Source organism: Eremothecium sinecaudum, chromosome III (genome assembly GCF_001548555.1).
Source record: "Eremothecium sinecaudum strain ATCC 58844 chromosome III, complete sequence".
NCBI lineage: Eukaryota > Fungi > Ascomycota > Saccharomycetes > Saccharomycetales > Saccharomycetaceae > Eremothecium > Eremothecium sinecaudum.
The window spans coordinates 150303-176041 of record NC_030894.1 but is presented as its reverse complement, the minus strand read 5'-3'; the positions used below and the strand labels follow the sequence as shown (position 1 = coordinate 176041).

Genomic DNA, 25739 nt, shown 5'->3' with positions numbered 1-25739 from the left:
TAAATTGAAGTATGGAGATACCAGATTCTTTCGATATATTCTTTTCTAGTACTATGAATAACAAGTGGCAAGCAGATAATATAGGGTTATTTAAAAATATTATTATATCATTTTATACGAAGGCTACTAAATCCTCAGGTTGATAACCTCACAATCAAGAAGTTAGTCAGCTGCTCGCAATGCTTATATGACTAGCTGTCCTATTATAGATCTCATTGTATCATAAAGGATCTTTGTATAATTATATTACAACAAAAAAATTTGCGTCCGTTGCATAGGTGTTCGTAGTATCAAGTGATCAGAAATACTTCATTTAACGTTCAATAAAAGTAGAGTAATGTAGAAGAATAAGTGTAGTCATCAAATATGTGGTCCGAGATTTTTCTATCAGCTTTCTATGCGACTGCAAGCCAGAACTTGTCCCATATGTTCTTAGGCTCACTTTCTTCCCATACAACAGCATCGATCTCTCGCCTATCAGAATCTATGTCTATGTCTTCTAGCTTCCATAGGAATCTACATTTGTAGTATATTTGAGATATCGAAAATACGACCGCCAATAACATTAGGGATATGTAAGATGTGAAGAAACTGGTAACATCAAAGGATGGAGAAAAGGCAGTGTAACCTTGGATAAAAATAATAAATGTGACGAAAAATAGAGCGTAGTATGCAGCAAAAGGCATAAATTTAGCCTTGAACGGCAAGTCATCACGAGAGATACCACGTTGTTTTAAACATTGCATGAATCTGATGTGAGATAAAGAAATAAAAAACCAAGCACATAACCCTGCTAACGTAGAAATATTCACCAACCAATTGAAAGCAACCTTAGCGTTATTGTTAACCACTAGGAAAGACATCAGACCCATCAGCGATGTTAGCAAGACACCGTAGTAAGGTACACCATGTCTAGTGACGGAGGCCATGAACTTAGGAGCATTACCAGCCAAAGCCAACGAATAGAACACTCTGGAACCAACATAAACATTGGAATTTGCTGCAGAGACGACGGTAAGAACGATAACAGCATTAAAAATATCAGGTAATATCTTGGTACCGGCGTTTCCGATGGAAATGACAAAAGGAGAAGAGTTCACATCAGTGTCCCCATCGTCCAAGTCTGGTAAACTGGGGTGGTCATATGGCACTAACAATCCTATGAAGAATAACGACAAAATGTAGAAGAATAGAATTCTGAAAAACACTTTGTTAATAGCCCGTGGTACAGTCTTACGAGGATTCTTAGATTCACCGGCGGAAATACCGACTAACTCGGTACCTTGATAGGTGAATGCAGCCTTGATTAGCGCTGAAACCCAACCTAGGAACCTGGCCTCGGGTAAATTACCTGAGATCATTCCGGTACCCCATGGACCAGGATTTCTCCAATAACGGAATCCAATCGGACCTTCATTACCGCCGCCGCAAACCATGATAAACGCATAAAACAAGTACCCCACAATCGCGAGAACCTTCACCGACGCTACCCAGAACTCAATTTCACCATAGTACCGCACCGGGAAGAAGTTGACAAGAGTAGTTAACGACCAGAAAATTAAAATCCACCCAGACAAAGGCACGGCCTTAGTCCAGTACTGAATAATCTGTCCGACCACGGAAAGTTCGACCGCGTACGTAATAGCCCAGTTAAACCAGTACATATATCCGTTAGCAACTCCAAGAGCAGGTGACAAAAACCTCTTCGAGAATACGGTCACTGAAGAAGTAACCGGAATAAATGTCGCCATCTCACCCAACGACTGTGTGATAGAGTACACCACGGTACCCATAAAAATATAGGCTAACAACGACCCCACCGGGCCCGCAATTCTCAACGGTAAACCGATAACTATGAAAAGACCCGTACCTATAGTGCCACCTAAGGCAATCATAGAAATATGCCTGGCCTTTAAAGCACGCTTAACCTCAGTTTCATGAAAAACACCCTCCTCTGTATTTTCGTCATCCTTGGACGTAACCGACTGCAACTCTATATCGTCAGAATCATTCTTCTTACCCTTACCAAAATGCCTTGACCTTGGTAAAGCTTCCAAAACCACAGTATCCTTTGTAGAAGCCATAACTAAAAGTCTAGCCAACGAACTTCCAACTATTACTGGTGTATACAGGCGAAAAAAAAAATCCTTGTAGAAAAAATTTCAATACAATGGGTTTTTAGCTGTAGTATCACTGATCTTTATCTAATGATTCACCTTGCAAAACGAGGTGTTTTGAGTTGGTTTTTTTAAACTTGTTATTGGTGGTTATCTCCTAGCTTTACTTCCTTTTTCTTAGAATTTTTTTTACGGCTGGGGGTCACCGTTCAAAAAATAGAAATAAATGGGATGAGTAACAGCTGGGCCGCGGCAGTAGGCAGCCTAGCAGCGAAATATTCTCACGCGATATGATGACAGAAAGCGATGCATTCCGGACTGAATAGCAGCACTCTACGGCAGCAATTCGCTGCTGACAAGATAGCACTCTATACATTGATAGCACTCTATACACCCGTAGCACTCTGCACGATAGCAGCAATAGAAACTTCACTCTGTGAACACACCTCTATAAACTACGATGCAGCACTAGATAACAACTACGATCATCCGCGGCTGAAAACCAAAAGCCAGAAGGCAACAATCAGACTATTTACCAAGATCTGAAATGGTTTGTCTTATCGAACCACTTATCACAATTTCCGTCCAGGGATCCTTATCGACGGACGAATTAAAAAAAAACTTGTCTAGCGTATTACTCACATACCGCCGGCCTTCGTCCTGCTCCGTCCAGCTTCTTTACCCAAAAAAAATAATTACTTTTTAGCTGTGTTGAGCATGGCTGAAGCGGGTGGGTGTGGAGACAGTAGAGAAGTCGACGTAGACAAAACTAACTAGACGTAAAAAACGAGGCTACGTATAACCGGATATCTCCCACAACTACTCAAGAACTACAACAAAACGTGACGAAAAAAACCACAATTCGTGTGACACAACGTGACATAACATCCCCACAAGTCCAGTAACCACCACATACCGACAAAACCCGACTTACGACGATTTACGACTGCAGAACATGACCCTCAATGCCACCGTTCTGATAAGCTCCGTCTGCCATCGCGCCCCCATTGTAATCTAGGTACGATCTTTTTCGATCACCAATAAGAAGACAGAAAAAAAATGCCCTAGCCAAAGGAAATATTTTTCACGACAATAAGAAATAATAATGCCTTCACGAAGTTCTGTTCGTAAAATCTCTCCACTAGGCTTCTACAGTGTCAACTAAAAAAAAAAGAAGAACGCTGGCGTCGATATCCTATCTGGATTATTCAGAATATAAAAGTTTATATAAAAATAAAAATTTTCCGTTAAGTGCAACCGACTTCGATATATTCCTCTAAGTACAGGTGTTTGCGGTTGTAATATCTAAAGACTAATTTCTTCATTTCGGAGACAAAAGGGTGATTGATCATTGAATTAGAAAGTCATAGGAGTAGGTTAAACTTTAAGGTTAACATACAAGTATTTGACAGCAGAATTTTCTCCGGCAGGCTTGGTTTGGGTTTTGGTTTATTTTTTTTTGAAGGATAGAAAAAGACCAAGCATTTCGCTTTTTCGTATAAGAGAGGTGATAAAATCCATCTGGTAGAATATTCTCTGATTCATTAACATAAAGTAATGGTGGAATCGATTGAACTTAATCCGTATAACGGTGTAGCATATAATGGCGATTCGTCAGCCACATCTGATGAGTCTAAGCATAGAAAGAGCGTAAAAAATGATGATTTCAAGTATAGCCAGGATATTTGCAGTGAGAATGGGTCTATGTATGGGAAGCTGCATACTAGCGAGGTTAAGCGTGAGCTAAAAGCCAGGCATATTTCTATGATATCACTAGGTGGTACCATAGGGACTGGTCTTTTCATTAGTACAAGAGTTCCATTATCGCAGGCCGGTCCGGTAGGTTCGCTAATAGCATATATTTTTATGGGGACGATAGCGTATTTTGTCACGCAGTCCTTGGGAGAAATGGCGACCTTTATTCCGGTAACGTCTTCCTTCACCGTGTTCTCGAAGAGATTCCTATCTCCAGCACTGGGTGCTACAAGTGGCTACTTATACTGGTTTTCGTGGTGTGTGACATTCGCATTGGAGCTATCAGTGATAGGGGAACTAATACGGTACTGGACAACAGCGGTTCCTTTAGCTGTGTGGATTACGGTATTCTGGGTGTTGCTAGCAGGTTTGAACATGTTTCCTGTGAAATACTACGGAGAAATTGAATTCTGGGTAGCGTCGGTGAAAGTGGTGTCCATTCTAGGTTTTATCTTATATGCGTTTATCATGGTGTGCGGCGGAGGTCCAAACGGCACATTTGGGTTCCGTTACTGGAAGGACCCGGGACCATTTGGTACCGGTATTATCTCGAGCAACCTTGGAGAGGCTAGGTTCCTCAGTTGGGTATCTTCGCTTATTAAAGCTGCCTTTACGTACCAGGGAACCGAGTTGGTTGGTATCACTGCTGGTGAGTCCAAGAACCCTCGTAAGGCTGTTCCACGTGCAATTAACCAGGTCTTTTTCAGGATTTTATTTTTCTACATCTTATCGTTGTTGTTCATTGGTCTTTTAATTCCATACGATGATCCACGCTTGTTAGCATCCGACGATACAGACATGAACTCTTCTCCATTTGTCATTTCCATTAAGAACGCAGGAACGAAGATCTTACCGGACATTTTCAATGCCGTTATTTTGGTGACGATTATCTCTGCCGGTAACTCCAATGTGTACATAGCGTCCCGTGTGTTATATGGTTTGAGCTCCAACAACCTAGCGCCAAAAATTTTCACCAAAACGAATAAGTCTGGTGTACCGTATTTTTCGGTATTGGTAAGTGCAGCATTCGGAGTTTTAGCATATCTAAATGTGTCAGATCATGCAGTGAAGGCCTTCGATTGGCTTGTAAATATCACTGCAGTCGCAGGGTTCTTTACATGGCTCTTAATTTCCCTTTCCCATATCCGTTTCATGCAGGTTCTCAAAGACCGTGGGATCTCGAGAAACGACTTGCCCTTCAAGGCGAACCTAATGCCTTGGGGAGCGTACTACTCGTCCTTTTTCATTGTTGTGATTATCCTAACTCAGGGTATGGAAGCATTTGCGCCCAAGTTTTCCTTCCCAGACTTCATCGCGTACTACATCTCCCTTTTCATTTTCATAGTATGCTTCGTGATCTTCCAATTTTTCGTATTCCGCAATCGTATTATACACACTAAGGACGACGTCGACATAGACACTGATAGAAGAGAGATAGATGACATGGTTTGGATCGAAGATGAAACACCAAAAACGATATGGGGAAAGATATGGAAGATCATTACATGATCTGTGTCACGACCTACAAATAATTGATATTACCATCTGTTTTACTAATATATACTAAAAGGCATATATACTAAAAGGCATGATTTATTTACGTTACTACTCTCTCGTGTACTTTCCAGCGCGACGCTGCCGCCCACGCTGCAGCGGACGCGGACTTCGCGGCCACGTGACCGTCGCTTTCAACGGGCCGCGCGAGTGCCCGATTCGGTAATATCACGTGCCTGGAATAGCCCTCCCACAAAAACCCGCAGAACGCCCCCAAATAATTAAAGTTTCTCGTTCCATTCGTAGAAAAGCTTCAAAAACTCCATGAACTATTTTTAACTCCAATCACCCGCAAAACCAGCTCATTTAGCCGCAATTTGTAGTTAATTTAACTATTATTTTTCACTCAGTAACGTCATTTAGTAAAACAGCACGTATTAAGTGACTCTTACACTTATAAGACAGAAAGTTATCCATTGTTTATAATATTTGGTGCGTAAATAAATCGACGGCAAAATAACAGTTTCTTCATATTATAAGGAGGGGAAAAAAATACGAGGCGTACAGTACATAGCAAAATTACGCCGAAAGATATTATAGTTTCCAAGTTAAACTGCGTATTAATAGCTAAAGAGAAATATAAAGAATCTCACTAGACTCAAGAGGTATATACCATATTATATACGCTTTTTTGAGTTTCAATTTTAATATTCAGTAGATTGAGGTGATCGAAAAGGCGGGAAATTGTTAATTGAAACACAAGGCTACTTTATAATTTAAAGCCGTTAATATAAAAATTAACCCTATCCTTCGCGTTGCTGAATATCTTCAAGAGTTATTGGATTGATAATCGCTAATAGTGGGAATTTTGCGAGGTGAAAGGACCGGGTAGTTTGTTTGTTTTAGGGGCGTATAAACATTTTAGTTTGAAATACGTACCCCATCCCTTTTAATTAACCAAAGCGCTGAAGAGATTAAGGACTTTTAGTGGTGCTAATATAAAGTTGAAGTGATGAAGAGATCAAATACTTCTTCGAAGTCGTCAAAAGGCCAGTCCAATGCTAGATATTCAAACTTTAACGTGCCAGCATCTTCAGGTGGTGCTTCAAGCTCTGGTAGTTTACTGTCGAATATTCTAAAGCTGGGTAGTTCCTCGCAGTCTTTACAGGGCAGAATAGCTACGTCTGATATATCAGCTCCTAAAAATGTGACATTGCCTTCGACTCTTGATCTATCTAATGCAAAACCGTTGAGTAAAGCTAATACGTTCCATTCACATACCTCATCCAATACTACAGACGAACTGATACATGGATCATCGCGCTCAGTTTCGGGGGTTTCGTCAAATTCACCATCCAAATATTTATTTTCAAGGAGGTCTTCACAGTGGTCCAACGATAAAATACAGACACATATGCCACAGCAATCTCTTACACGACAACCAACCAATCAGTCCAACACGTCTGGTTCATCGATTACAATGTCGATGCTGCATAAAGTTGCCGATGCTGACGGTAATCTAGTATTAGAAAGGCCGTCTAATCCTCAGGAGATTGAGGACATGTATCAAGAGCTACTAATCAAAAGACATATTCCACAATCTATTTCTAGCCAGGGGCATCGGGAATTAATGGCATACGATCTGGACAAGAAGTGGTTGATGATCAAACAAGACTTGCAGTCCGAATACAAAAAGATGAAGAACAACTATCCAACAGCCGCGTCGTGGGAGAACTCTACGCCGGGAACATTGGTTAAGTCATCACCGAGAGGTAGTCTGCAGTCTTCAAATGCATCCATGAATGTGTCACAAAATAGCGGTAAAGCTTTATCTGTATATGATCCGTCAAATCTATCACCGGACTACTACGTTAGAAAGATTATATCTGATCGCATTACATCTCAAGAACTAAATGATCTATGGATTTCTTTAAGAACTGAAAGTATTGACTGGGTTATAGGTTTCATTGAGGCACAAGGTCAAGTTGCGATTTCAAATAGAATAATGCAATTTGTGCAACGAGATTTGACGGACGTGGCAACAGACAGCAGTGCATTTGAGAGGGAAACAGCATATTACAAATGTCTTAAGGTACTTATACATCTACGAGAAGGGTTTCAAGAAGCTGTCAGGTCGCGACTTGTCATTAACGCCGTTGCAGAAGGCTTGTTATCAACGCGACTCTCGACTAGAAGGATTGCCACGGAAACTCTTTTATACATGCTTTCAGACGATGAACTAAAAACAGCACATTCTGAACTGGATGCCACTATGCCTGTTCTTGCGGCCTTGGACCAAGACTCAAAGTATAGTTCAAATCTTCATATCCGGCTACGTATTCAGGAGTTGGAGAAGCGGGGTTCTATGCCGAATGGTAGGGCAGACCATCATGCTTTTGGCAAGAAGGTAGAACAATGGATGTACGTCTTGGAATATACCTTAGATGGTAGAGGTAAAATGGGCTCTCTTGTTGGTGCATCTGATGAGTATAAGCATGGTGAAAACTCGGTTTTGGAATACTTATTATACTCGATGATCCTTGTTAACCTATTGTGTTCCTCTAATCCTGATGTTAGCGAGAGAAATCTGTTAAGATCTCGGTTGAAGAGTTGTGGTCTATCTAGGATTATAAAAAAAATGGAGCTCTTAAAGTATCCCGCATTGGAAAATGAAGTTCGCAAGTTTGAGGATGCTACCTTGGATGACTATGACTTATTAATGTCGAAGACAACTATGGATGCAGAGGTTGATATTAATGATCCAAAATCGTTATGGGAAAACTTTTGGGGGAAACATAAAGGTACAGAAGCCGAAGTACATCTTCTATCCTTAATGCAGCATCTATTTTTATGGAGTAGTCGAGCGTTTTCTGAAGATAGCGATCCCGCAGAAGGTAACAAACAGTTGAAGTTGTTGGATGTTTTGGTTTCTAACATTGCCTTTTCATCTATTGACACTGAATCGGGATTTAATGGTGCGATACAACGACTATACGACGCTATGCAAACAGATGAAGTTGCACGTCGCGCGATTCTGGAAACAAGAGAACTGACTAAGAGATTTGAAGAGGTAAAAGCAGAGCGTGATCGGTTGGAATTGAAGCTAGCAGAGGCAGAAAATGGTCTTGTTGGTCAGCTTCAAGGTGACGTGAGCCAGCTCGAAACTCTTTTAGAAAAGCGTACGCGTGTCATGGATCGGATGAAGGCTGAATTGGATGAATTGAAGAAAAAGAATCTACTGGAAAAGCATGCGCACGAAGTTGAGTTGCGTAAAATGCTAACACTATTAAATTCGAAGCCTTCGTATGTTAGTAACGATTCAGATAATATTGATGAGGATATCAATTTACCACCATCCTCATCAAAGGCAGAGAAAAAAATGGCCATTCAAAAGGCGTTGCAAGCAAGACTAAAACAAACAGAAAGTGATCTGACAAGAGATTCCAAACGATTAGGGACAGTTCCTGTGCCTAATAGCCGATTAAAACTTCTGCGATCAAAAATGGATGATATAGAAAAGGAAGCTCGGCTACTTGAAATGACAAACTTTGCAGATGTTAACAATCCTCAAGAACCATCATCTCCTCAGAAAACTCACTTAAAACGTGAATTGGCAGATTTAAGACGAAGACTGGTTCAAATCCAACAAGAAAGTAATGATATATCCAGATTTAATATACAGGAAACGGTTAATGAGCTGTTTACAGAGAAAAGTTTAAAGGCATTGGAACGCCTGCGTGAACTTGAGAATAACTTTAAATTTGATTTCAATTTCAACTTAGATGGGCCTTCTGCGGAATCTGGGAATCAAACAGGCCCAGATAAGAATACCTCAAGCGAAGAACCCAAACAACTGAACGCAGCAGAATTAGATGCTAAGATTGGACAAATGACAGAACTGTTGCAAGGACTGTATAAACTAAAAAGTGAGATATACACCGGTTGTACCGATATTTCTACAACTACTTCCACAGATGAATATGCAACGGACATTAACTCAGGTATTTCGAGTACGGTGGAGAATTCACCAAGCTCTTCCTCAAATAGATCACCAGGCTATAGGGTATTGAAGAAAGCTTCTGTCAATTCCAAAACCTCGGATGTTAACGAGGATGATGAGGACGAAGCTTACTATGACACTTCTGTGACTACCGTGAATAAAAGTGAACACACTACAGACACTGCACAAGGTAATAGCTTTTTGGATAGCCTATCCCAAAAGTATGGAACTGGAACTAATAAAAACACGGGAAATACTGTAGGTGGCGATGGGAAATCTGGCTTACGTGAAGGTGGTCCAAATTATAGAAATGATCTCAATAAGAGGATGTCATTTATTAATAGAATGAAAAGAACTGCCACGGTTGCTTCGACAACTTATTTAGATGAGCTAACGCAGAAGGTGGCACCTGGAAACGAATCAGTGAGCCCTGAAAGAGAGGATAGTCCTACCACAGAGGAAAAACGTTTAGAAACTGTTGGTGAAGGTATAAATTCAAAAACTATTTCTGCTCATGCTGATAATGGCGAAGCAAATGAGAAAACTGAGAGTGCAGAGGAGCTTGTGGAAGAGTCTGAGGTTGCGGTGTCCATCAGTGATTCCGGATTGAAGTCTTCCATTATTGAAACTGTTCCACAAGCATCTTCTATACCACCCCCTCCGCCTCCTCCTCCTATGTTCTTGAATATATCAAAGCCTATGGAAGCTGAAAGTGAAAAGAATTTGGAAGAAAAGTCTTCACAATCCACCTCCCAGGGTCCTCCTCCTCCACCACCACCACCACCTCCTCCTCCTCCTCCTCCTTTACCTCAAATTCTACGTAAAGCATCCGATTTGAGTACTGGAGATCAACAAGAAACCCCACAAGTCATATCACAAACAGTATCATCAGGTGGAGGTCCTCCTCCTCCGCCACCTCCACCACCTCCCCCTCCACCAGGTGGTGGTAATTATAAGGGAACCCCATCTCCTATGCTGCCACAGTCGCCCTCGCTGTTTGAAAGATATCCAAGACCAAAGAAGAAGCTAAAGCAGCTACATTGGGAGAAAATTGATGATCCAGATAATTCCATCTGGAAAAACGCAAGGGCCGAAAAAGTCGCAGACGATCTATATGAAAAAGGTGTGTTGGCTGAACTTGAGAAGGCATTTGCTGCAAGGGAGATTAAATCACTTATGAATAGAAAGAAGGACGAAAACACCAAAGTTACATTCCTCTCTAGGGACGTGTCGCAGCAATTCGGGATTAATTTACATCTGTATTCATCATTACCTCCATCTGATGTTATTACGAAGATATTGAAGTGTGATCGGGAATTTTTAAACACTCAAAGTGCAGTTGAATTCTTATCCAAACCGGAAATTGTACAGGTCTCGGTCAATATGGCCAGGAATTTTGCACCTTATACTACCGATTGGGAAGGTGTAACTTCTGTAGAGAAAGCTAAATCTCCAGAAAAGGATCCTAACGAATTGCAGCGTGCCGATCAAATATATTTGGGTCTAATAGTTAATTTACAAGGGTATTGGGGCTCACGGATGCGGGCCTTAAAGTTGGTAACAACATATGAAAAGGATTTCAATGATCTTATATCAAAGTTACGGAGTTTGGATGCTGCAGTTAACGCAATTCAAAAATCTGAAAACTTGCGTAATGTTTTCGATGTTATTTTAGCGGTGGGTAATTACATGAACGATACCTCTAAACAGGCTCAAGGTTTTAAACTAAGTACTCTCCAAAGATTAACGTTCATCAAAGACGATAAAAATAGCATGACATTTTTGAACTACGTGGAGAAAATTATTAGAACTAATTACCCAAGCTATAATCTGTTTTTACAAGAATTAGAGCCTGTTATGCATGTTGTTAAGGTCTCTATAGAACAGCTCGCAAGTGATTGTAGAGAGTTCATATCGGTTGTTAACAATGTGGAAAGATCACTCGAAATTGGGAATTTGAGCGACTCTTCCAAATTCCACCCTGAAGACAGAATAGTTGCGAAAGTGCTTCCAGCTCTTCCTGATGCCAAGAAAAAGGCATTAATTTTAGGAGACGAAGTTCAATTGTCTTTAATGGAATTTGAAACGCTGATGAAGCGATTTGGAGAGGACTCAGAGGACAAGTTCACTAAGAACTCGTTCTTTAAAAAGTTCGCCGATTTTATAACAGAATACAAGAGGGCACAAGAGTTTAATAAAAAATTGGAAGAAGAGGAACTTGCATACGAGAGACGAAAGATAATGATAGAAGAACAGCAAAAGAAAGCTAGAAATAACACAAACGGGGATCGACAAAACAGCGCCGGTAGCACCCCCTCAAATGTAATGGGTGACGATAGAGACGTAATGGACAAGCTTCTGGAAAAGCTAAAGAATGCACGACCTTCCAAGGTGGACCCTTCGTCCGCCAGAAAACGCGCTCTAGCGAGAAAGAAGTTGCTGGACGGAAAAAAGAGTGATTCCGTCCTAGACGGAATCCCAGCTGACGACTGTAACAGTAGCTTCTCGGAGGTAGGAGATGGCACTAGCTGTCCCTCCGGTCAAACTTCAGAGCAAATTTTCTCGGCTAACGTATCAGTCTCCTCCGAAGGCCAGTCTGAAAAGGAACCAGCTGCTGATACGTCCGATAGAGCCCGTTTACTACTATCAGAATTAAGAAGCTCCGACATCTCCGATGATAGAAAGCTAATGCTCAATGAGCACAAGGAGAAAATGAGACGTCTACGTACGAGAAAACTGCAAGGAGTTGTAGACTTAAATTCTACATCGACCTCAGAGATACCTGACGACAACTCAGTGGACAATTCTGATAATATGAAGAGTGAACCAGCCGCCGACGACGCTCCAGTAGACATATCAAATGAGGACAATAACGAACAACTTGTCGAAGCTATGACAGGGTAGCACAGTAATATATATATTTAATCTAGCTGCTTCTTACATACATTTAGCTTTCATCAATTTGATTCTCCTATGGTACTAAGTCATCCGTTCTCATTTTGCCTTTAATGTGACTCCATTGCCTTTTTAAATTGAGTATCAACTAGCATTCTATACGAAAGCTTTTTTGCGATCGTTTACATTCCTGCATAGTTATTGTTGTAAGATATGAAACAAACGAATATTGTAGTTGTACTTATCAGCCATATTCTAGGAAAAAGAAGATTTTAATGGGTGTTCCATCATATAATTGTCAAGAACTCTAATTTGTATATCAGACAATATGTCAGGTCAAGATGAAACTAAGAAAGATCCTTCGCAACAGGAAGAATCAATAAGAATATCAACTCAGGTTTCTTCACTATCTACGAGGTTGATTGAGAGTATAGATAAGCAGTCAAAGCTAGAAGAGCAGTTAAATCATGCTAGGAGGATATTGGCAGGACAAAAGAGCGCTATGGAAAGACATGAGTCGCTAAAACAAGAATTAGAGCAATTAAAACAAGTTCTGAATGATAAAGACAAGCAGCTTACTGAGACAAAGGAGAAGCTTGATGAAGCATCTAAGGGTTGGCAAGCTTCTGAACAGAAAGTTCAGAAGGTTCATAAGGAGTTAGAAGATTTGACCACGTCACTTTTTGATGAGGCTAATAATATGGTATCTAAAGCACGGGAGGAGAAGCACGCAATTGAGCAACTAAACTCGAAGCTCCAAGAGCAACTTCGTGAAAAAGATATGTTGTTAGACACGCTAAGTATACAATTGAAGAATTTGAAGAAAGTGTTATACAAGGTGGAAGATGAGCAGAATACTATAAACAACTATCGGCGGCCTCTAGCGGTGGATGAACACACCGGTTCCAATTTATCTCTGGACAGACAGGCATCTGTTGTCGATTCCGCTTATGATCTAACACAAGCGAGTTTGCTTTTCACGCCATTGGCCCAGTCGCTACGATACGATATTCCACTTTACACGGAGTACTTACGTTTTGTTGCCGTTTTGCCAATGTGTAAAAGCATTAAGGATACCAAGCACGATTCAAAGTTCTTAAGAGGTCTAATTAATGAAATTCATCCAATACTACGGCTAGAGTCTGCGGCAGGACTTGGATGGCTGGCGAGGAGGAATTTGTTGAACTTGATGATAGAAGGTTTGGTTGTAATAGAGCCCATAAGTGGTATCAATGAGACATATAGATTGGGATACATGCCCTCTCACATGACTGGCTACAAAAGTGATGAGGGTGAGAACGTGAAAATGTTTAATTACCCTCCAAATTCTCCCCCTGTTGCCATTGAGGCACCTTGTGCCTTCTGCTCGGAGGGCCGTAACGACATCTTAGAACATGGAAGATTATACACGCTCAAGACTCTAATGAAAACTGAAGATGGAAGAACTGCCATTGAAAGCCAGTATCCACTATGTCATTACTGTTTACTAAAGGTCCGCCAAGTGTGCGAAATATTTGCATTCTTGCGCTCACTAAAATCGGGCGCGTGGCACTTGGAAAATGTTACCTTGTCGTGTGCTAAAGCAGACAGTACAGAATTCACACAAGTCCAGGTAAAAGATGCAAATGCTTCACCATTGAAAGAAAATGCATCCTCTTTGACCAGCAAGAGGTTGAGTTTTATGAGTAACTTTTCTCGTAACTCATCTTTTGTCAAAACTACTCCAAAGGTTGATGGTGTAGGGGAAGATTTTGATGGAAGAAAGGGGCTACCTATGACCAATGTACAGCGCTCTTGGTTGCACTTGGCAAAGTTACGTGCATCATTGTACTGGTCTCATATTGGGGTATGGACATTGGATGATGCGGTGCAGTTGAAGGTAGCGCCAATGTCCTCTGAAGATAAAGACCCAGCAATATTCAACGGAGATTCACTTCCACATGAATGGGCCAATTACGGTTCACCTTCGTCTACAAATCAATCTTTTACTTACAATGAGTTTGGAGAAGAAGGATCAAAGGAACAAGAAGGCTTTGACTTCGAAAAGGGAGATGAAACTCAAGGTACCATAAAACAGCCTGTAGAAGAGGAAACTGTAAAGAATGAAGTAGCAAATGAAGTCTCCCCACCTGTAGCAGATAGTGCCGGAAATACTATAGAATCCTCCGTCATGGATGACGTTCCTGAGGATGTTAGTCCCTTATCTGAATCCAAAGCTCCAGAGCCATCAAAAGAGCCAGAAGAAGTTGTAGAACCTAATGGACCCCTTCCAGGCGCCCTGGCGGAATAATTAACGGAAATAGTTCATTTTCATTCTGTCATTAGAAAGAAGCTCACCTAAGCTATCAAACGCACGTAATACAAAACAACAGAGAAGAGGAATCCTAAAACTAGAGGTAGTGGGTGAAATATTATTCTTATGCGATCCATCCACAACTGCCTCTAGAGAAAGTTTTATTTAAGGTAAATATATGAGGGTAAACAGTGGTGTACAGGTTGTAACGGAGACTTTTGGACAGGTTGTCGCCAATCGCTTTCAGAACATGGACTAATAACAATACGAATTAATAGTTACCGAAAGAGTATATACCTCTTAATCAATTAAATTGTCCTAGTCTCTGGCACCAATAATTCTACATGGGCTAATGAAAGATCATTCAAAGCATTATTATACACACATTGGAAATAGTTCAAATAGGCCCACCTCATCTATTGCAGGGACCTCACGTTCTATATCTCCATCAAATGTAGAATTAGAACTATCGACATTTAAGAGCCATGATTCTGGTAATCAGAATGGATTGAACGATGGTTCAGGTCAAAGTTTTGCAGACTTTGAAATTGACGCCGAGGATCCATTGACTCACCCTACTCGTGCTCCTGCTAAGTCAAATATGTATATGGCATTTATGAACATGGCAAACAGCATTTTGGGAGCAGGAGTCGTAGGTCAGCCGTTTGCAATTAAGAATTGTGGAATTGTAGGGGGGTTCATGGCATTGGTTCTTTTAACTGCAATAGTTGATTGGACTATAAGACTGATAGTGATTAACTTTAAGTTAACAGGGAAAACCACATATCAGGATACTGTCGAGTTTGCAATGGGAAAAGCTGGAAAAATCACAGTTTTGGTTGTAAATGGTTTATTTGCATTTGGTAGTTGTGTTGGATTTTGTATTATCGTTGGTGATAGTGTACCCCATGTTTTAAAAGCTTTCTTTCCTAGTTACGCAGGTTATTTTGGTAGAAATGCTATAATTTCAGTGTTTTCTTTTCTGGTGTCATATCCTTTGTCTTTGAATAGGAATATTGCAAAGTTATCCAAGATTTCAATGTTGGCGTTAATAAGTATATTTATGATAGTGTTGATTGTAATGATACGGGCACCAGCGACTGCCAATGAGTTGAAGGGTACTATTAGTGTGTCTGAATACTTTATTACGCCCAGAATATTCCAAGGTATATCTATTATCTCCTTTGCCCTAGTTTGTCACCACAATACCAGCTTCATTTATTTCTCTTTGAAGAAACCAAGTCTAAAAAGGTTTAGTAATTTAACACACCTAAGCTGCACGATATCTATGGTGTTGTGTCTTATTGCAGGTTATACAGGTTTTCTCAGTTTTAAAAGTTCAACTAAAGGTAATATTCTTAACAACTTTCCAAGTGACGACAAATTCATAAATTTTGCAAGATTCTGTTTCGGTTTAAATATGGTAACAACATTTCCATTAGAGATTTTTGTTCTTCGTGATGTTGCTCGAGATTTAATTTATCTCCGGTCCAATCGTCAAGGGGATGGAAATATAGTATTAGATACCAAGAAGCATTTTATTATTACAACAATTCTAGTTTTTGCGGCTGTTATAATCTCTTTGACCACATGTAACTTAGGAGCCTTGCTTGAACTTGTTGGATCCACTACAGCGTCAATAATTGCATATATTTTACCACCGTTAACCACGTTATGTCTAGTTGGTCGAAAGAAGACTTTCAAGGAGAAGATTCCATATTATGCATGTATTATATTTGGTATCACGCTTATGATCGTTAGTAGTTCCCAAACACTATTCTACGCATACTATGATAAAGGAGAAAAGCATTGTGAGATATAATATAATTTAACGCTATATATTGTTAGTTGCAAAATTAAATTTACGTTTCTTCTTCATCTGAAAGCGCAACTCTTACTCTACGCCTTTTCGTAACACTATATTCTTCATCGCTTTCCGATTGGGGGCTCAAACTGCGTTCACGATGCTTGGTTTTTGATTCTAAAGATTCACTTTGACGAGAACTACTCATTGCAGTATATGTTGTACCCTCAGAGCTTGAATCCGTGTCGTATTCAGAAGCGCTAAGCAGCAGTTCTTCGTTATCACTAATATTCATATCATTTTTACTGATTTTAAAAGGTCTATGGTTTGCATCGTCATGATTTGGCGAAAAATTAGCGCTTGCTTCTTGCAGCTGGTGATCAACCAAACCTTTCAAACTTTGGCCACATACCGCAGAATCCAGTGATTCTAATTCTGAAAGGGTGGGTACTTGACCGCCAAATAAAACACTGTAGTCACCTTTTACTTTACCATTATTATTGGTCCTTTCGCTTGCAAATCTTGCAAATTCAGAGAAAAGCTCGGTAGGTAGTTGACCGTTGTATTTATCTAATAAGTACCGCAAGTACATCTCGTTTTCATAAAATGTTGAATTCTCGAACGACTCAATATCGCTATCAAAATCGGTAATAAATTGACTGCTGACTACTTGTTTTCTTTTCTTCTCATTCTCATTAGCAATGTGTCCCTCTTCACCAGTATCAAATAGAGGTAACTTATGTTTTTTCTTGTTACCTTTAGCTTTAAGCTTCTTTACAGTCTTCGCTTTTGCAGTACCCTTAATAATGTCTCTTCCGACCAGTCTTTCATCCATTCTATCCAGATCCCGGAAATAATCATCAGAATTGCCTCTATCTTCATCATCTATAAAATCATGCATATCTTGCTCAACAAAATCATCATTATTAGTTGTTTTAACAGTGACATTACCGTAGTTAATTGGGCGAAATAAGTACGACGAGGATGCCAATCCATTTGGAGTTACAAATGGGACTGACTTGTACTTGTTTAACAAGTCTAGATTATTCTGTAAATCTTCAAGGTAAAGGTCACCTTCAATATAGCATTTATCATGTTCGGCATTTGGAATGTGGTAACCTACTAGTAGGAAAAGGGCGCGCAAATCACTATCAAAGAGTAGGGAACGCTTCATTTCATAAACACTAGTTGAAAAATCGAATCTTGGATAATTATTACCTTCCAATTCATTTGCTTTCCGAGTGGAATATTCTCTGTATACCTCTATAGCAGCTTCCAAATTTGAACTTAGTTCTTTAACATAATCTTCTTTTCCTTCGTCTATAAGAGTTGAGACTAATATTCCAAATTTAGCTATTCTCAATTCCTTTTCAGTCATTTGCTCTTGTCCTTCAATATTTTTAAATCTTGTTGGGATCACCACTTGATGAACGCTTTGAGTTGTAGGCATTTGTTCACCATATCTCATATAATAACCCAATTCCCGGTCACGTATGTTAGGGAACAGTAAATTGACAAACCACGATGGGGACTTCTTCAATTTCTCTTTTAATTGCTTCATCAGATAATTTGTAAACTGCTCCAGATCTGCACGGTTTCTGGAATTCCTGTTTAGACCATCAAGGCCCAGCATGTCTTTTAATAAAATCATTAAATCTATTCTAAACAAAAATGTGTCCTCCTTGGCTTGTACCAGAATGAAATATAAAAATTGTATGGCAATTTTAATATCTTCATCATCCAGCTCTTCATAACGTTGTAGAAAATTAATATAGGTGTCAATCGTTGCGTGTTGAACGTATGAGCTCCGTACCTTATTGAAGTTTATTTTTGCAATCATCAGATTGCTATGAGCATCCGTATCACTCTCCTGGGACGATAAATCTTCTTTTTCTTCAATTAGATGATTCTTAACATCATCAGGATGTTTAGATATTTTAATATTATCCGTAAACTTCCTAGATCTGCGCTTTCGAATGTCCCTAACGGTAAGATCCTTTTTGTTCTTCTCGTACATATCTAAAATCTTAAATATGACAGAATTTAGATGAATGCATGCCCAAATATATTGTGGAGAATGATTTGAAGCGGATTTTGGCAGGTCTGAGAGTAGTTTAATCCTCTCCTCACTTAGTAGTCTGCTTAATGTGACTTCGACATCTTCCGCCCATTCTTCATTCAATGACCAAAGTAGAGTGAAAAGTTCAGTCACAGCTAGGATGCCTGCATGCGTTATAGCCCAATTTTTCTGTTCATATGCTTCTCGTAAAAATTTCATTAAAAGAATATGAGTAGTATCTCTTAGTGTTTCGGATATATCTGTTGCGTCTGTCTTGCCATGTTTATTCGCAGTCTTGTATCTGTTGTATTTCACGTACCATGCGAAGACTAATAAAAGCTGAATTTTATGGACTATTACTTGATCATCATCCATAGTGAATAGATCAGTTATGGAATTCCACAAGGTGTTAAAAGAGGATTCCATAAAATTATCCAGATATTTGCGTAAATACTTAACGTTTTCGCTCGTTAAGAACGCAGAAGAGTTATCATCACTGTTCAAAAAACTAGTAGGTATTCCCTGAATCAAATCTTTGTGGTCACGAACTGCTTTACTCCATTTCTTACGCTTATCCAACTTCGTCAACGCAGCGTCATTATCCAGGACATTGCTAGCATTGGGCACCGTTAAACGTACATTCTCGGAAGTCTGAATGGAAAAAAATCCACCGAATCTCGAATGTCTTGTAGATGATGTCCTTATTTGAGAGCGCTTGTGATTATGCTCTCTAGTGAGCAGATCAGTGAGCTCTTCTCCCACGCGAGTCACGGTACCCTTCAGATTGCTACTCCTGTCGCTATTAGTAGCTGGTGTGTTTTTCTTTAATTGACCAAATAATCGCTTGTGGCTTACATTTTTAGTCAAATAAAAAGATATTTCCAATAATGGGAGCTTTATATATGATGCATCAAATTCACGGTTCATGGAACTACCCAATGCAAGCAAGAAATCAAAAACCTTGTTTTGTCGAAAAGCCAATATTACAGCATCCAATGAAATATCATCCAAAGTGGTATTGGGCGGGAGCATCTCCGTAGTGCCAATGCCTCTGCTACTACTTTTCTGCTTCATACTTATAGTTATCTCTGCTGGTTCTATGGCTAGTACATTTCTAATAAAATCCAGTACCAACCGAAGAATAGAGTTATCCAGTGCGGTCCTATTCACTTTATCAATCTTAATGACATCGGTGGCTATACGAATAGCAGCTTTTATCACCTTTCCCCCATCGGTATGCAAAATAGCTTTTTTATAGGTGAGCAAATGCTTTTTCAAAGTCGCGTAGTGCTGAATCTGGTTTTCAGACGAATCATCGTTTAGAATAATCGGCCAGGTCATCCAAACAATTAACTGCAGCGCGTTTAATACCACCTTATCGTAATAACCCTTGTTTTTAAAGTATGCGCTAATATCCTCACCAGTCTTCCGACATTTCTTAATTGCATTTACCGATTTATATTCCCATTCGAGCATAATCGGGACCAAGTCATCAACCAGAATCTTGAATTCTGCAGCTGCACTTGCAACATCCCACCTTTTCTGACGGTCATCTACAAGTGTAAACCATCGTTTCAAGTCTTTTAAGCAAGCCAAACAATCATCGCCTAACTTATAGGGAGCTGGTTGCTGTTCAGATGTATGGTCTACTCCTCCTATAGCTGTTGCCAGTAAAGCTATTCGAGCTTTTAAAATTGTATTCGGCAAATTACCTCCTTGGGCATCCAATTCATTCAATGCAGTATTCTGCAACCCATTCTTAACTCCTGTCTCCATTGAAGCTTCGCAACCATCTATTAATTCACTACTAGGTGTAGTACCTCAAACTGGAACATCTTAATTGCATATTAAAACTACGCTCTAAATTTAATACTACACGTAAAAAAAAGTTAAATTTTCACGCGTCAGTCACATGGTCCAAAATTTACAGTTGAAATGTATTATATAATATAAACTGGTTGTTTGTGTCATATTATTCTAGAATGTCATCTCTATTCCAATAAAGTTTATTGTAGAAATGTTTCATATGCAACCGAAGGCGACTAAAGCGGAGAATGCAGAAACTTGTTCGATTTTTCTGCATGCATATGAAACTACGTCATAAAATGTATGGAATTACAGACCGAATAGGAAGTACCAACAAACAAACAAACCTCTTCCCCAGACCATAGTTCCTTTGTGAGGTAACAGGATTGTTGGTCCTGAGGCATTAACGAAAATCAATTTATGCCGAATGAAGCAAGATGCATCTTGTTATAGCAGCTTCTAGGCGGGTTGATTTTTATTTCTTCCGCCCGGTACGATACGTGTGGGGAATAAGATGCCCCGAATTCGGGTTTACGAAGAAAGCGTAAACTATCAAGACTTATAGATAAAAATAATAATAATACAATCGTCAGTTATAGGAGATGCGCTTCCTGTTTAATATAACACTCCGGGTTCCTGTTCGGGTGCAATATAATAACATCGTGCGTGATTGTGCAGTATCGTTTAATGAACTTTAACGCCCGAGACTCTTAGCGACATAGCCAAGGCAATTGTAGTAAGAAGTGACTAAAAAGTCATTTCTTAAGTTTGAGGGTGATTGTTTGCACTATTGTTTTGGGCTCTTTTTTTTGAAAAAATGGTGCCAACCAGGCAGCTGCGCTTTGCCTTATTCTCTTTCAAAGAGTTTCATAACGTAGAATATTTCTATGTCCGCAGCAAATATTAGATAGGGCCGGGAGTACTGCTTAAAATGAACTGTGTAACAACCCTGTAGTATTAATCGCTTTTAAGGAGTCCGTATAGGACACTACACTGCATTCATCCTAAAGCGATTACTATTCCCATTAGGATTGGTAAACAAAGTTATTATCAAATAGTGCTGGTCCCTGCAATCCATTGTATCCATTGGTTTCTCTATTTCCCCACACAGTCTGAATATATAATAGCACTAATATTGAGCTTAATTCGTTCTAGTTGTTAGCGAAGAACGGTACCTCCATGAACAGTCTTGGTATGTTGGCGCCCGGTTCACTTCGCCACGTCAATGAGAGGCCATTGGGTCCTCTCCCACGTAACCATAATAGGACGGAGCTGCTCGCACGTTCTCATAACGAGAAGCGAGCATGCTTGGAATCGCTTCGAGACTATGGTGAAGAGTTGCACAAGTCATTGACGAGTGCCGCTTTCAAAGACCTGCCCGACCCTGACATGATGAGTACACAGCCGGAAATCCGGTGGTACATGAGGCCGCACCTGATTGACTTCCTAATTCAGCTGCACTCCTTTTTTAAGCTAGAACAGGAGACGTTATTTTTGGCTTGCACAGTGTGTGACAGATATCTGTCTAAGCGAATAGTATACGAGAAGCACTACCAATTGACAGTCGCAACTTCACTTTGGATAGCTGCAAAGTATGAGGATAAGAAGGCCGCAACTCCAAGTTTGCAAGAGTTGGTGATGATGTGCGGTGAGTTATATGATAAGTCTCTATTTTTGCAAATGGAGCGGCACATCTTGGCTACGTTAGGATGGGAAGTTATAGGACCATTAAATATGCAAACATGTTTGGATTCCTGTATCGAATCACAGCCATTCGTAGCCTCAGGTAATGAAATACCCAAGTCTCTAGTAAGTATAGCCTCATATCTATGTGAGATATCGCTATATGACAAAAATTACCTCTACCTATCATCGGGAATTAAAGTAACGTCAGCGGTGCTGCTTGCATCTAAAATTTGTAATGATGACAGGTTCACCACTTACCTTTCACAGCGTTTAGCAGATGTCGCAGTTAACAGCCCAAATCAGGCATTTTACGACTTTCCATTGACACCTGATGACTTAAACTACTACCATTCGCCAGGTTTTCATAATTTACCGTTCTTACAGTTTACCAACAGCACAATAGAAGACATTAGAATGTGTTCATTACTATATCTTAAGGATCTTTACAAGCAGAGTCGAATTCCTAATAGTTTTGTCGCAGCAGCTAAGAAGTATAGGGCTTCTTTCGTTTCTGTTTATTTAGACCAGTTCACTTCAAGATACCAGAAGTTGTTCATTAATTTATTCAAGCTAGTTGAGATGGAGGAGACCCAGGTGGATAATTCCGTTATTGCCCAACTATCTGTTACTAAAACGCAACTGATCGATTACTTGATAGGTTTGACCAATGTGGGTTCCAACAGTGAGAGTTTATCTACTTTCGATGAAGGTGCTGAAAAATTCAAAAGATTCTCATGTATGGCAGAAATAGGCTATAGTGCTGTTTCTGTTGAGAATTCCCCAGATTTTACTGGTAATCCTGCTGACTTCCCTACTAGATGCCAATGGGCGGCACCTGGAAGACAAAGATCTTCTTCCGCGTGTCTTTCTCCATCCTCTTCTGCTTCTACATCATGGAGCTCCGTATTCAGTGGTGGGGTGAACAATAATTCAGCACTGTTCCCTGGCACTGGCGACATCTCTTCACCTTTTCAGCATAATCACAAAAACAATTTGACGCTAAGTTCAGCGTTGCCAGAGGGCTCCTCGTCGGGAATTAATACCATACGCAGTTATACTCAAAATGATTCTAATCTGCATTAGTGTCAAGACATTAAACATAGTATGATTCTTGGTTGGTTTTTTATCAAACCTTAGTTCTCAATTTTAACCTGACAATTTAAGATTACAAATGATATCAGTTCTTAATCTAACCATTTTGATCTTTACATTAGCCATATATAAAAGCTTCGGCTAATACCTATAAATATTAATCATAAAAATTAGTACCTTCAACCGATAAGTTGACATCTAAATGCATCCTGATAACGCACTTAAACCATTGAACATTCGCTTTTAACATGTCGAATTAACTTATAATTGGTAATAAGATATCACTATTAAAGGATACTTACTATATGCTCTCTTTGTCACTGCTGGACGCACGTGAAGATAATTCTATCCCATCATCATCAATGGCTCTATCCATTCCATGATATGTAACTGAAAAATTATCGCTTGAATTGCTCATGAAATCGTCAATATCCACTTCCATCTCATCTGCGGCTAGCAGCTTCGAATAAGTTCGGCCTCTTCGTATAGATATGTTTGAACAGTAATCCTCACGATCATATTCGTCGCTATTATCGTTATCAATATGAGAGCCTCCGGATCTAGATGTAGAAGTTCTTATACCCCATTCTTCCGTATATTTTTCCCGTTTAGAGTTTTCGGCGTTGAAGCTTCCAAAAATGGTAGGCGAAGACACAGCCCGCGCGGCTTTCTTTAATATTTTATCCTTGGCTTTCTTCAATGGAGGAGAATCTAAATACCAGCCGTCATCCTCCATATATTCGTCAACATATGCCTCCCTTGTCAGTAATATGTACATCAACAGCGATGCAAAAGCAAATAAAATTAGATACATCATCCTTTTCTGGAATCTCGCATCTTTCTCCATCATGTCTAGCCGTTGAATTGTCATCGTCGTAAACTGATCGTTTGAAAGTTTTTGCTCTTCCAGAAGCTTTAACGACGACTCTTGTAGCTGCTTAGCAAAGTTATTCAACGACTCAAGGTTAGCCATCATAGTTTCGTTGAACGCTGCAACCAAGGAGTCAAATTTCCTGCCATGTGTTTTCTCCAACGACGAAAATGATTTGGATAAAAGCCTACTTTGTTCTTCAATATACAGCACCGATAATGTAGAGTTTGTTTCAAGTGAGGATATCCTTTTCATAATATTTTTAAAAATGGATTCTTCCGTTGACAGAGGGGTAAATTCTACAGGCTTTAATTGCTTTGAAGTGTCTTTTGCATTAAAATCCTTAATAAACTCTTCAAATCGTAAAGGCGGTAATGCCGCTCGGCATTGAGATTGCAATTCACCCCAAAAGAGCTCCCCAGTCATTTTCCTGTTAGAAAATATCAATGGCTTGTTTCCATCAAAGTATTCTGGATATGTGTTTGCGTCACAAAGGTCGGAGGAATTGAGGATGTTGATATTAGAAACCGATTCGCATTCTAGTTCTCCTGTAGCAACATCTATATCGGTACTTTTTGTCATTTTAAACTCATCCATCATAGTTTTTCCATGAGCACGTACAACCGAGATTGGACAATAGAAGTTTTTACCATAGTGCTCAAGTATTTCAACCCTTAAGTAACGAGCCCAAATCATCGGATTGGCAATTTTGAACTTCTGCAAATCTCTGCTATTCTCAGCTTCAAACTCGCCCAATATTTTCCATCCATTTTTAGGAACTGGGAACCTGTCAGAAACAGAAAAACGTAACCTCTTGAATGTGGAAGAGAAAAACTCGTAGTTTGCAACATGGATATCCTCTACCAATATGTCTTGACATAATTCAATCACCACAAACTTACTAGGAGCAGAGCAAGGGTTTAATAAGTACTTGTCTTTGTTTTCGTACAATATTGATGACGCTCCCTGAGCTTCTGAATTCGTTTTCACAATCGATGCAGCGCAATCCAGCGAAGCAAAATTAAACTTCTCATGATACACCTTTCCCTCTGGTTCATCATCCTCCAACGAGGTAAAAATTCGAACATCTATTTCCATGTCGTCGCCAAAACTTTCTAACTTGTTATAGTCCAGCATTTGCATAGTACGCAAATGCTTCTCATTATGCAAATCTCGCTGCTTCTCATTAAGCTTTAACTTCTTCCACTCTGCAAATGGGAGAAACTCATTGTCATTATTTAGTTCAGGTTCATCGTCCGCAAGGGCTTCTTCTGGCTGTCTCTCCATCGCCACAATCTGAGATGTGGACGGCAATTTGTCCATATGCACTGGTGTTGAAATCGTTGATGCTGCTGTCGTTATTAGCTTCTCAGAGCTATTATTACTCACTTTCTGGTAGCCCTTTTCGGCATTATCTTCATTACTAGGTTCACGGGGTTTCCAATCCTCCTCAACTGACATAATCGTGTTTTCACCAGCGTCCTCATTTAAAACCTCATCAGCAGCCCTAATACTAATCATTTGGGCTGTTACATCATCTATTGTTGAACTTCTGAAACTCGGTGATTCACTATTTGATCGCAGGTCTAATTTACTGGCTATTGTGTTAACCAAAATTTCATCTTCAATCTTAGTCGGTTCATTATTGGCGCTTGGTTCAGGTGTACTTTGGACAATATCATTTGTTAGCATAACATTCTGAACCACATCGGACGTTAGATGTTTATATTCTTCAGCTTGTGCAAAATTCGTGTAAATTGTAAGTAGTAGTTTTATGGATAAAGTTATGCTAGTTGCACTAGTAAATCTCATAATATCACGTTTAATCCAATATACAGTGATCAAACATATAAATATAGACGTTTGG

The 25739-nt window shown here is 39.7% G+C and overlaps 8 protein-coding genes across 8 annotated transcripts; 5 read left to right on the top strand and 3 right to left on the bottom strand.

Moving 5' to 3' along the window:
- Nucleotides 1-395: 395 nt before the first annotated feature.
- Nucleotides 396-2084, bottom strand: AW171_hschr31384 (amino acid permease; the record flags this gene model as incomplete). The annotated part of the gene is made up of 1 exon (XM_018131570.1): nt 396-2084. The coding sequence occupies one exon, from the start codon at nt 2082-2084 to the stop codon at nt 396-398; it is 1689 nt and encodes a 562-aa protein (XP_017986542.1).
- Nucleotides 2085-3674: 1590 nt separating this feature from the next.
- On the top strand, nt 3675-5381 carry ALP1 (arginine permease ALP1; the record flags this gene model as incomplete). The annotated part of the gene is made up of 1 exon (XM_018131571.1): nt 3675-5381. One exon carries the CDS (start codon nt 3675-3677, stop codon nt 5379-5381), a length of 1707 nt encoding a protein of 568 aa, XP_017986541.1.
- Nucleotides 5382-6378: 997 nt separating this feature from the next.
- BNI1 (formin BNI1) lies at nt 6379-12270 on the top strand (the record flags this gene model as incomplete). Its single annotated transcript, XM_018131572.1, has 1 exon — nt 6379-12270. The coding sequence occupies one exon, from the start codon at nt 6379-6381 to the stop codon at nt 12268-12270; it is 5892 nt and encodes a 1963-aa protein (XP_017986540.1).
- Nucleotides 12271-12589: 319 nt separating this feature from the next.
- SEC2 (guanine nucleotide exchange factor SEC2) lies at nt 12590-14551 on the top strand (the record flags this gene model as incomplete). The annotated part of the gene is made up of 1 exon (XM_018131573.1): nt 12590-14551. The coding sequence occupies one exon, from the start codon at nt 12590-12592 to the stop codon at nt 14549-14551; it is 1962 nt and encodes a 653-aa protein (XP_017986539.1).
- Nucleotides 14552-14906: 355 nt separating this feature from the next.
- Nucleotides 14907-16376, top strand: AVT2 (Avt2p; the record flags this gene model as incomplete). Its single annotated transcript, XM_018131574.1, has 1 exon — nt 14907-16376. The coding sequence occupies one exon, from the start codon at nt 14907-14909 to the stop codon at nt 16374-16376; it is 1470 nt and encodes a 489-aa protein (XP_017986538.1).
- A 40-nt stretch (nt 16377-16416) lies between these two features.
- Nucleotides 16417-20193, bottom strand: TOF1 (Tof1p; the record flags this gene model as incomplete). The annotated part of the gene is made up of 1 exon (XM_018131575.1): nt 16417-20193. One exon carries the CDS (start codon nt 20191-20193, stop codon nt 16417-16419), a length of 3777 nt encoding a protein of 1258 aa, XP_017986537.1.
- A 1209-nt stretch (nt 20194-21402) lies between these two features.
- On the top strand, nt 21403-22992 carry AW171_hschr31378 (cyclin family protein; the record flags this gene model as incomplete). Its single annotated transcript, XM_018131576.1, has 1 exon — nt 21403-22992. The coding sequence occupies one exon, from the start codon at nt 21403-21405 to the stop codon at nt 22990-22992; it is 1590 nt and encodes a 529-aa protein (XP_017986536.1).
- A 310-nt stretch (nt 22993-23302) lies between these two features.
- SLP1 (Slp1p) lies at nt 23303-25684 on the bottom strand (the record flags this gene model as incomplete). Its single annotated transcript, XM_018131577.1, has 1 exon — nt 23303-25684. One exon carries the CDS (start codon nt 25682-25684, stop codon nt 23303-23305), a length of 2382 nt encoding a protein of 793 aa, XP_017986535.1.
- Nucleotides 25685-25739: the final 55 nt, after the last annotated feature.